This window comes from Gordionus sp. m RMFG-2023, chromosome 1 (assembly GCF_954871325.1).
Source record: "Gordionus sp. m RMFG-2023 chromosome 1, tfGorSpeb1-WG-v2, whole genome shotgun sequence".
NCBI classification, from domain to species: domain Eukaryota; kingdom Metazoa; phylum Nematomorpha; class Gordioida; order Chordodea; family Parachordodidae; genus Gordionus; species Gordionus sp. m RMFG-2023.
Window position 1 is genome coordinate 79,964,273 of NC_088775.1, and position 12,407 is coordinate 79,976,679.

Consider the following 12,407-nt stretch of genomic DNA (forward strand, 5'->3'; position numbering starts at 1 on the left):
ATGGTATATAATTACAAATTTTTCTTCGCGTTCTTGAAGGAAAAGAAAAATAGATTTATAGCCTGCTGCGCACTAATAGGGTTAACTTTTCTTTTCCTGATGTACGATTCGAATTGGAATATAGGATCTGATTCCAGCACAAATTCCTTAGCTTCCGATCCAAGATTCTACAAAAAAAATATATGGAATCAAGTTAAGAGCGCTTTCGATTTTAGGAAAAACATTGTTTACGATCGTAAAAAAAGTAATGGCTCATCTAAAGGCTCGAGGTATAAAACGCCAAAATTATTCGACGACACTGGAGGTTTAACATGGATGGAATCTCACGACATTTTAAATCAAGTCCTATCATCACAGCTGATTAGCCAATGTATTCGTTTAACAAGCTCCCAATATCAATCTCGTATTTTAAATTCTAATCCCTACATCAGTTTAAATGCTCAATATGCCAGCAATTTTTTATGGCGTCATTTCCGAAACAATTCTCGTGAACATCGCGAAATTTTTTACAAAATGATAGCCAGAAAATTTCCAGTCATCGATTTGCCCAATTTCGAATATAAAATTGACATACATTATCCCGAGTGCGAAGACAAGGAAAATTTGGATTATTTTAATTATCCTCGATATAATATCGATACACCTGTATCAAATGCGATTCGGGCATCTGATAGTGTGGAGATCAAAGATTCGCATAATTTCTCATCAAATATTCCTTTAACAAAAAAGATTACTTCCCTTTCTAATGAGAGACAGAATTCTCCAAATTTTAATGCCGCCATAGATTCGAGCACCTATGATAATAGCGAAAATTCTCAATCAGTTCGATCTAAAACTAAAAAGGAAGCGAAACCTATAAATCTAATCGTACTAATTCATACGGCTCCTACTAATTTTGAAAATCGTATGTCTATTCGGAAATCGTGGGGATCCATAAATTATATTAAAAAAAAGAAAAATAAAGAACCTGCGAAATCATCGACTTATCTAGCAAATGGTGAATATAAAGGACGCTTAATGGATTCGATATATAAGGCTTTGAGGGGGGAAGTGGAATTTGAAGAAATGAATATAAGGCTAGTTTTTCTAACAGCTTTAAATGCTATGGAAGTCAAAGATGAAGAAAGGTTGTTTAACATGAGAATGACATCCCTAAAACCTTTTTCAGTGTCGCATAATTCTAGTACCATAACCCGTACCTCAAGAACTACGGAACCTCGATTTAACTTCAGTATATATCAACAATCAACCAGTTTTACACAAAAAAGGCTTAAAATAGAAGCGCGCAAATATAGAGATATTGTTCAAGGTAATTTTCTCGACTCTTACCAAAATTTGACTTACAAGATGATTATGGGGTTTAAGTGGATAGTGAGTAGATGCCCCAAGGCTGATTACATTTTAAAGATGGACGACGATATTTATATAGATATATTCAAACTTTATGTGTTGATTAATAAAGCAACGTATTTAAAAAACGTTTATGACGATTATGAAAAATACCTAAAAACGACACCGCTCGATGTTGACGATATTAATCATTTAATGAATAAGCTATTCTTAAATTCATTGTCACCGAACACAACTGTAACAAAAACAGATATGATCAATGGTGTACAAAAAGAAGATAAAGAATGGGTCAGTGATTTACTAACTTCTTTCACCAATCCAAAACAAACTCTTTCTGTTGATAAAAATCTTCATGATGTTAAAGTCACCTTAATAAATAACACATTCGCGCAATCGACATGCAAGGGTTTAGAGGCGGCTTATGAAACCCTAGATACAAACCCTTTCGCCAATATGTTGTTATGCAATGTATGGATCGGAATGTCGGTTCTACGTGATAAGTCTTCCAAATGGTATGTGAGTGAGAATGATTTTGCCAATAGTACTTTCCCGCCATATTGTTCGGGCTGGGGGGTGTTGCTTCCAACTAATGCTGCCTACAAATTAATGTTCAACGCGCCAAATCTCAAGTATTTTTGGGTCGACGATGTACATGTAACGGGATCCCTGATGGCCTACTCCAAGTTATCGCTAAAAAGACTGAATTCCCGTTTTACATTCGAACCTTTTCCTACAGAAAATGATCAAGACATATCTACGAGGTTCCCGAATAGCGAAGAGAATTTTTACAGGCAACTAGGCACGAATAAATATATGTTTGGACCTGTCTGGGATGATTACAACTATATTCTAAAGCTATGGGACCAAACATTGAATTTTTACATGGATTATTTTTTGATAATATAAATCATGGTGCTTTAATAAAAGTTAAAGGAATTATTATAAATCTTTTTTATAAACATTTTTGCTTCAATCGATTTATATTGTTTATAAGGTTAACATTATACTTTACTCTTACTTATAAAGAATTAAATATGATTGGGCAAACAGTTATCGTTTATTAGATTCATAATTTACAAATACTAAAAATTTAAATTATTCGTAATAGAAATGAGAGATATTCATAATTAATTTCTTTTCTAAATTGAACCAATACTAATCAAATAATTTTTCTGGCGATTGCAGTATCGATTATTTTTATATTGTGTGTGATACTCTGGTTAAAAATGTGCTAAAACTAAATTATAAAATTGTTCAATCAATAGATAAAATAATAGGGTTCTTCTACATCTTGTGAGTATCCATTTTGAAACATAAATATGATTATTAAAAATGGCATGTCTCTAAAAGAAAAAACAATTACGAAATGCCTGAATAAAATAGCTTTCTAAAAGTCTATCTTAATAATAGCTATTTTTTAATTTTATATTAGGCAACGATTATATGCGATAAAATATTCTTTTGTTGTATACTTCGAATATGGACATTTTATCATCCGATTCAATTTATAGAGCCCTAGTTTATAATACTATATTCCATTCCACCCTATTTCCAATGTGATGGACATATGCATCTTAATAGATTATTTGCTTACCAAAATAAAGAAATCATTAAAACACGATCGACCCTTTTAAATTTAAGTATCTCGAAAATTAAAAAGATGATTTTTTACAATTTTCTAAATGATAAAATAAAATTTTTTTAAAAAACAAGTAAGCAATCTTAACATCCCGAAAATTGGAGTGATAGTTTAGAAGAAAAATATATTCTTTAATAAATAATTTATTATAAAACTAATAAATAATTTATTATAAAAACTAATAAAATTTTTATCTTACTTAAATGGACCTGTTTACAAAAAAAAAAGTAAACTTTTGGTCTCATATTTTTTTCTTTAAAAAAAATTAAAAAGTGATTTTGAGATTTACCAAATAATATATACAAATTAATAAATATAAAGTCTGTAAATTAAAATATATAATATTTATAAATAGGTTATATAAGGTATTAAAAAAATAGTATCACAATATTTTCCGTTTTTTTATTATTAAAAAAAAACAATCATAATAAGACGCGAAATTGTTAAAAAAGAGATTTTTCTTTAAAAAGGGCCTTCATAAGTGGCGGTAATTCTCTCAAACATTTTATTTCATTGAGTAGAATTTCGATATCTTCCTCGTGATTTATATCGGTAGACGAGTACCATTTTGTCATGGCAAAAGCCTTTTTTTAAAAAAAATAAATAAATAATATATGGTTTCCAAATCCAATCTTCAAAATCATGCAATTTTCCAAAATAAAGCCAAACCTTTCTGTCTCCTATTTTTTTTTGGTTAAATCTCAAGGAGTAGTTCAATATTATTTTTGCGAAAATTTTGATTTAAGCATCTTTTAATTAAATAAAATCAAATAAATAGAGGTTTTTGACAACACTCGCAATGAGTGATGTCAATCAATGCTATTTAACATTAAGGTAAAGCCATAGCATTATAACATGTTTACAAAAAAACCATTATTTTTAAACCAATATATGACCTTTTATTTTGTATATCAAATTTTTTTTTTTATAAATTCAAGGTCATTATATTCTTTATTAAAATATTAAAAAAATATTATTCGTTTTAATGAAATATTTTTATAGTTATCAAATTTAAGCCTACAAAGGCAAGGTAAACGGACCACATAATTTTTAAAATATTATTACTTAAAATTTCAGACATTTAAATGATTTTTATTAAACAATATTCAAGAAATATTTGATTTTTTTAATGATACTTTATAAGATATCACTGATATTTTTCTCTTTCTAAATCGCAAAATTGGGAATTTCGCTTATATCTCCTAAAAAGTTATTAAAGTAAATTTGAAATTAAAATTAATAGATGCTAGGGAAGTAAACACTTGCATTTAAATTGAGCTTTTTTTTAAAAAAATAAAATCGTTTAAAATGGGGTAAATATAATCGATTTCCTCAGCGATAAACTCAATTTAAATACAAATGTTTACTTCCCTAGCATTTAATATTAATTTCAAATCAATTTTAAAAATTTTCTAAGATATAGCGAGATTCCCAATTTTTAGCAATTATTGTTTTAACGATTTAGACCTTATCCCGAATTTTTGATAAAGTTACAAAGAATTTGAAAAAAAATGTGTAATCTCTATGTTCTATTTGGACCTTTATCGATAAAATAATCACCCTATATACTCGTAAGAAGATTTTAAAATACTCTGATTGATGTAAAAAATATTTCTTTTTTTAATTTAAAGGATAAAATTTTTAACAGTTATACAGATAGCCTGGTATGAAATCCAATTTTAAAATAATTATCGTGGATAGATATTGTTATAAATATTCGGCACAGTTTCACAAGACTCCCTATGATATAGCAGTTTTATAATTGGAGTCAATTAGACAGCGCCTTCATATTTAAGGTTTTTATTCTCTTCATATAAATAATGTTATGTTAAACTGTCTAACATGCTATGCAAAATAAGTTTTCTATTATAAAATGAGTGTGATATTTTGTAAATAAAATATAAAGAACAATATTTTTCAAAAAATTATAATCTTTCAGTAAATAAGCGATTATTAAAATATTTTAAGAGATAGGTATGTAAATACCGTGGAATTAGTATTGTGATGGCTCGAAAAAGATTTGATTCTACTACACGATGCTGGATTGCTATGTTTAACCACCACCCTATCAGCAGTATCTTTTTTGGTATCCTTCTCATCCGAAAATAATACACCACCATTCATCATCCTCACATCTACAAGATTATTCATTTCTTTAAGCCTATTCTTAGCATCGTTGATAATCATGGTGTGGTGGGGATTTTTTTCCCTGTCTATTTCAAACTCAAAGCCGCTATCCCCATTTTTCAAACCCATCTCGTTTAAGACTGTTTGTTCGCTGATCAAGCCTTTTTTATACATAATGGCCTCAGTGTAAGATGGAGGAGGAGGCTTTTGCTTAATGCGGCGGTTTTCGTTCGACGTATTACAGAGATATTGGGAATGAAATTGTGGTGATTGATCATTAATTTCCGCTAATTTTTTGGTGTACATGGCGAATAGGGGAGCTACGTCGTTTTTAGCATCGTTGGTCATGGTAATATGATCAAATTGCTTTTTGGAGTCGTTAGAAAATTGTGCAGATTTTGAATCATAATTGGAATGTAATGAATGAGAATTTTTTGTATTACTGAAATTTAAATAAGGGCTGTTATTGTAAGGCGTTGGGGTTTTGACGTATTTATTGTGCAAGCCTTGAGCATGATGGTAATGTATTGCTGGAGCCTCCTTTTTTGCGTCTGACGGTGGTATGGGTGTATTTAAAGGAATGTTTATTGACTGAGAATGCGCATCTATGATTGACATGTATAAATTCAATATAAATTAAATGGGGTTAAATACTTTTTAAAATCTTAATCAGCTGTCTTATAATGATTGATTGGCAAAATTTTAGGGTAAATTTTTTAAGATATGAAATATTTACAATAAAAGAATAGATGTATTTTGGGGGTAAATAAATTTTATGATAAAATCAAAAATTTATCATAGCTTATAAAATACTTGAGTGATATGACCGCTTACAAACTAAAGTATTAGATATTTATGGTAAAAATTTTAAACTGAGCGACCTTGCAAATAAGATTCCGGAGACGAAATCGAAATGACAAACGCAGGATTATTAGCTGGTTATTTATGGACTTATTATTAAAATTGTATAAAATATTTATTTTAATGTTATTTTTATAAGCGAGTCCAATTAAAAGGAAAAAACATGCATTCCAGGTGGAATTATAATATTTAAGAAGAAAAAAGCAATCTTGAATTTATTATATAAAAAATAAATCCCTATGCTGTGTTTTGGTCCGCCTTACTTCTTAGCAGTCGTCTGTTTAGACGACTAAATAGCTTCCTCTAAACCGCCTAGAAAGAAGGAGGCTATTTAGATTCCGATAAGAGATCAGTTATTTGTACCGAAAATATATATAAATAAATAATATTTATTTATTGTAAACAAGAAAACAAATCAAAATAGGGTGACTTAATTCAAAATCTGTTTAGCCAAGTTTCAAAAATAGGACGAAACCATGACACGGCCTTAATGATAATATTCTGATATGAACTCATTTAAATCAGATCAGAAGTGCAAAATGCAACAACAATGTAAATAATTTCTTATGCGATGCAACATTAAGTAACTATATAGACATATTAAAAAAATTATTAGAATATTATTTGTAGATAATACTAATAAACTACTGTTCGATTTTTTTTACACCTTTATTTAAACTTCGATTTCAAAATAAGGAGTTTCTAGTTTATATAAATAATTAATTAGTACGATTTTCAAGCCTGGCTTACAATACGTACTTGATAATAGTGGAGAACATGTAAGAGGAGCAATGGATATTTGTGAGGTGTCATTATTAAAATTTATTAGAGAGGATTTTGTATGATTTATTGTTTCGGTATTTAATTTAACCGTTTCTACTATGCTATCGTCATCAATAGTTTTTCCGAGATTGTCATTGATATGTTTAGAACAGATATTTTGAAAAAATGTGTCGGATTTATTCGTTTTAATAATTTCGGCCTCATTATCGCTCGCGCTAATCTATTGTAATATTTATGAAAGATATATAAATAAGATATTCTTTATAAATATGACGCTCTCTCTTAAATAACCTTTAAAAGGTTGATTCGTAATCTAAAATTAAATCCTAAAAATTCCCCCTGGATTAGATAATTTTTCTTAAAAAATCGGGCCGGGTTCGATTATTTTTAGCCAAAAATGGCACTATAATCTTGAGGTATTTGTTTTAAAAAATATTATATATATTGAGGGAAGCAGGAAAAAAATCCAACTAGTGACTCAATGTAGAGCGCATTCTTGTCAAAAGCCTTAAGAGCGAGCAGAATACCCCAAATTATTGTAAAAATTTTCTAATTGAACTTTGAATAGGGATAAAAATTTCGAGCTGGACCGAGCTCAAAAATTTGAATTTGACAGGGCTTTATAAAACAATGACGTATAATAAAACTTATACTGATTGGTTCATTCATTTAAATGTTATAAATACAAAACAGCTGTGCACGTAATTTTGATTTTCCCGTATAATTTATTTATAAATTGCTATTTTACACTTATAGAAAATTTCAGACACCAGATGATTTTTGTCAACGACGCTTCATGCTTTTAAATGAATAGTTCAGGCTACATTTTTTCAAAAACATTTTAAAATTGGGGAGCAGGAGCTAGCTCCTTTTAGGGCTGGAGTGGAGGAGCGCCGCTCCACCGCTCCTTTAAATTTAATGTATAAATTAAATTATTTTTTAAATATTAATAATATTTATTAATTAAAATTCAATAAAAATGAAATTTTATTTAATTTAAATTTATCCATTATTAAATGTTTAGCCCAGTTTTATATTGGTTTTTCATCTAATCATTTTAAATATTAAACATCAAGTTTTCCTTTTTATATTGAATTTTTTGGAAAATCTTGTAAGTCATATTAATATTCGTTTTATAGATATATAATAAAAAATAGTTTTAGATATTATGGATTTAGATATCATAGATGAAGAAATCGAATTTCCATTTCCATCATACAAAAAATATTTTAAACTTCTAAAAGATGTTGATCCAAATGATCAAACAAATTACGGGCAATATGTCTTTTGTGTTTAAATAAAACTATTTAATTTTCAAAAGTGAGCAGCTTCAATCTAAAAAAGCATCTAAAAGTTATTAATTTTTTTTTTAAAATACTTAATTTGGAAGATTTTTTTGGATTCCATGAAATTGATCATCAGGAAGATAATATGGACAAATATTTTTTAAATAATGATACCAAAATTACTATTTTTGATAAATTCCCTGAATTAAAAAATATCTTTATAAAATACAATACCCTGCTTCCCTTTAGTGCTCCTGTGTAGTGCCTATTTAGTATTACAAAACAGGTCTTAGGGGAGAGGCGTGGATGTTTGATAGATTCTAATTTAAAATTTATTACTTTTAAAAGCTAATAAAAGGTTATAAATATTTTGATAGATAATTTAATATAAATAAAGCTTTTTGATAAAAAAAATAAGATTTTATTCCGTATACCCTCTAAAAAAATGAAAATCAAAGAAGCGGTTATGGAGTGGCACTCCATTACTTGGAGCGGGAGCTAGCTCCTTTTAAAAATGTAGTAGCGGGAGCGGGAGCTAGCTCCTTTTGAGAAGGTAGGAGCGGGAGCTAGCTACCTTTAAAAAGGAGCGTTAACAACTCTGGAATAGTTCATTAGTATAAATACAAATATTATAAGTAATTGTCTTAAAACTCTACAAACAAAAAGAGACCTTGATTCAAGGCAAATAGAAAGGGGTAAAAAAATATTAATGTTTTATATATACATACGAAAGAGGAATTGCTGGTTTCGCTTTTCTCGAAATTTTCTATTTCATCGATGTCTTCGAGTTTAAATGCGTCAGACTTTTCACTACGTTTAGTGATAGTTATCATATTATCAGACTTTTGCGAATCGTGCGGCGAATCAAGGACTAAAAAGTGGGCTTCACTTTTGAGCGAGTTTATGGGAGACAATTCGTTTATTTTTGCTGCGCCATTTTGATAGTCGTTATTCGTAGCAGGTGAATTTAGATGAGATTTATTTTGCGGCGGGGAACTTTTGACGGCGTTTGAGTGGTTTGATAAAATATGTTTGATGTGATTAAGGTTACCGATTTTACCGTTTAAGAGTGGAGTCGCGGGTCTGACGTGATTGTTATAGTTCGCGCCTTTTATATAACAATTTTATCCGACATTATAGAAAAAAAGAAAATTTAATTAATCAAAAATTTTAAATGTAGTAAAAATAAATATGTGCAATGCCAAATTATTTTTTAAAAAATGGGTTTTCTAAAAATCATTATTTTATTGCATTTTTAAAAGTAATTTTATAAAGGATATCCACCCTAAAAAAATGACATATGAATGTAAAGATATCATAAATATCAGACAAATATCTATACTCATCCTTATAAATTTTAATAAAATTCTTCTGGCGTAAATGAACACTAGCTGTGATCGCATGTGTCTAAACCCCCATATATCTTCGATAATTTAAAATTCTTATGACCAAACATGAGATATTAACAACCATAATCAAAGATATTGTGGTAGAACGTCAATTATATTTTAGAACAATATTTGCAAAAAAGAAAGAGAAGTATAAAGTTGTTTTACATTTTTTATTTATTTCTAATGCCGAGAGCGTCTTGGTCAATTTTTTGATAGAAAGGTTGAATATGTGGGTGGACTTGCATAAATCGAGCAAATATTTTGATCTTTCATCGTTCCCAGTGTAATAAGAGAATTTCTTGAAATTGTCGATGTGCTTGATTTCAAATTTATCTTTCTATAAAATTTTTGACAATAAAAAATAAATATGTTAAGAAAATTAAATCTTATAGAAATAATTGTATTATGTTGTGAAAAATATTTATATTATTATTATTAGCCATATTATCAAAAATATGTTTAAAATAAATGCGTTATTTCAACTTTAACATTTATTGAGCGAGTTTTTTATTTTGATTTAAAAAAATCTAATTTTTAGAAACGCAATAATTGGAATGTTCTTGGAACTGTCTTATGGAAAATGGAACGAGAAAGGAGATACTGGAGGGATTCTTGAACTTAACAAATATTAAATTTTACTTCATTAAATTTAAGTGTGTTTCACCTAACATACTATTTCCCATTTAGTATTATTATATGATTAAGAATATAAAATATTTTGAATATATTAAAATAATTATAACTGTTTGGTTATTTAAAATAAATATTGGTATATTTTTTAATTTGGAGAGGAAAATGGGTCTAAATTTTAATATATTTTTTAAATTATCAAAAAAAGAAATTTACATTTTCCAAAAATTTATGGATAGGAGAGATTTGTTGCTCTCTGATCATCTAACAACGCTACTGATTTAAATATTATAAAAATTATAAATTTCAATGGACAAGTTATATAATTAGTGTTGAAAATTTTAGATACTTTAATTTATATTATATCCCTAAAACGTATGAAATATGTGACTCCTATTAAAAATATCCACAATACAAAAAAAATATTAAAAAAAGGTCTTTCTAAAGTTAAAATATAATAAAAAAAATAACGGATATTTACATCAAAAGATAACTTGTCAATATCCCCCCATTTGAATGTCGATAAAAGTATTCGTGGAAGTGAACCATTATCCTACAAAAATGGTTTTATAAAATAATTTAACTCCAACTATGGGCGAAACAATTTATACATAAATTTATTATGATTGATCTATATATTTTAAATATTAAGAATACCCGAGGTCTGGCTCACTAAGTGAAATAATATTTGGCAATAGCTATGAATTTAATGTAATTTTTAGGCTTAATAGTGTTTATAAATTGAAGCTTTTCGTTTTATTGTAAATTTTAAATAAAGAGAAAAAGTTTCAAATTTTTCTTTTAAAATGGGAACGTACAAATTGGTAAACATTTAACGCGAAATAGTTTTATTTATTTTTGAATATTATCTTTTTAAGATTTAAAAAAAATTTCAATTTAAACAACGGAGTGTTAATCACTTCTGCTACACCTTAACCTACGCTTTATGTTTGTGTTGACAGGCATAATCAGGTTTATTTCGAATAGCTTGAGCCAGCCCTAAGGTTTATGCCTAGGGCTTAATAACTACACCGAAAGAGACGTATTTTTTTCTCAACCTCGTAAAAATGAATGCCTAAGGATGAAACGCCCAACCAAACAACATTGGAGTCTGCGCCCCTCTCTCCCGGTTCCCTCCTTTTGTTGTCGTCAATCTTATCAATCTTTTCCGCAATTTGGCGTCTACTAGACTTCTTGAATAGTTTGTAGTAATGTAAATCGTGCCTATCACGTGACCCAGAGCCCGAGGCCATAATTATAAAATTAGACAGGGCCGTACTATTTTGTAGCGGTTCCGATGACGAGAGTTGAGCGAGGATGGAAGGCAAATGCTGAGAAGGGAATGTGAGACCCCTCAATTTGACCACCTGAAAAAAACGAAATAAACTATTAAAAACTTACATAAAAATCGCTGCCTATGGGCGATTAAAATATTCCCATAATAAAAACTTTATCCGTTTCTAAATAATATAATTATTATACAAATAATTGGTAGTAAAATTGTAATGCCTAAATTATTTTTTAAAAAAATACTCCTTCTCTAGTACCGCCATTAGCAAAATAATTTGAATAATTAGTAAAAATTTTAATATACTATCGAAAAAATTTCTGCAAAATAGCCCCCAATGATCTGCGTATCCTTATATCCACTGAAATTATTTTTAAGGATCTGTGTATGACCTTAATACTGATTTTTGATAAATGAGCAAAAATTTTAATGGGTCGGCCTGGATGGCGCCTTATTAAAAAATAACAGTGTTAAGCCAAAAGATAATCAAGATATCTTTTTTGGGAAGGATCAAAATGTCGAATTTCTTGCTCTGAACATCATTCAATTTTTTAACTATAACCTGTCTAATTTGAGTCAATTGTTAAAATGTTCAAACTAGGAAAAAAAAATTTAATGCAATTTCTTAACCCTTTAAAGTCTTATGATAAATTTATATCATCAAATTGCATGTTATTTTATAACCATTAGAACGCCAAATGATTTAATTTGACATATAATGTAAATATATAATTCAATCGTTTATAAGGTTAACATATGCTTTTCGTATAATTTATTGTATTTTAATTTTTCGCCATTTCTGGGTTTTAATTCCTTCTATATTACTGGTTCATTATCTTATATATTGAATTTAACCTTTTTAAAAATATCTTTGTAAATCATAAATTTAAAATTTATTTCGATTTTTATTTCATAATTTATGGGTAAAAAAAAACTATGATTAATTTGATATCATTGAGTAGTGATGTTAAACGGCTAGATTTGAGCCGATTTTTATACGGCTAACTCTATATTTTACTCAAGTCTAAGGATTTTTTCTCATAGATGGCACA

The 12,407-nt window shown here is 28.3% G+C and overlaps 2 protein-coding genes across 2 annotated transcripts in view; one reads left to right on the forward strand and one right to left on the reverse strand.

Moving 5' to 3' along the window:
* On the forward strand, positions 1 to 2,363 carry LOC135931724 (uncharacterized). Its single transcript, XM_065468999.1, has one exon. It carries the CDS (start codon positions 1 to 3, stop codon positions 2,254 to 2,256), a length of 2,256 nt encoding a protein of 751 aa, XP_065325071.1. The 3' UTR covers positions 2,257 to 2,363.
* A 931-nt stretch (positions 2,364 to 3,294) lies between these two features.
* LOC135931674 (uncharacterized) overlaps positions 3,295 to 12,407 on the reverse strand; it is a 29,399-nt gene continuing 20,286 nt past the window's right edge. The window contains exons 7-13 of the mRNA XM_065468938.1: positions 11,126 to 11,434; positions 10,549 to 10,620; positions 9,603 to 9,774; positions 8,775 to 9,154; positions 6,737 to 6,980; positions 4,976 to 5,721; positions 3,295 to 3,573 (exon numbers count right to left, since the gene is read on the reverse strand). Coding sequence (XP_065325010.1) covers positions 3,433 to 3,573; positions 4,976 to 5,721; positions 6,737 to 6,980; positions 8,775 to 9,154; positions 9,603 to 9,774; positions 10,549 to 10,620; positions 11,126 to 11,434 — 2,064 coding nt within the window. The 3' untranslated portion in view covers positions 3,295 to 3,432. The remainder of the gene's footprint in view (positions 3,574 to 4,975; positions 5,722 to 6,736; positions 6,981 to 8,774; positions 9,155 to 9,602; positions 9,775 to 10,548; positions 10,621 to 11,125; positions 11,435 to 12,407) is intronic.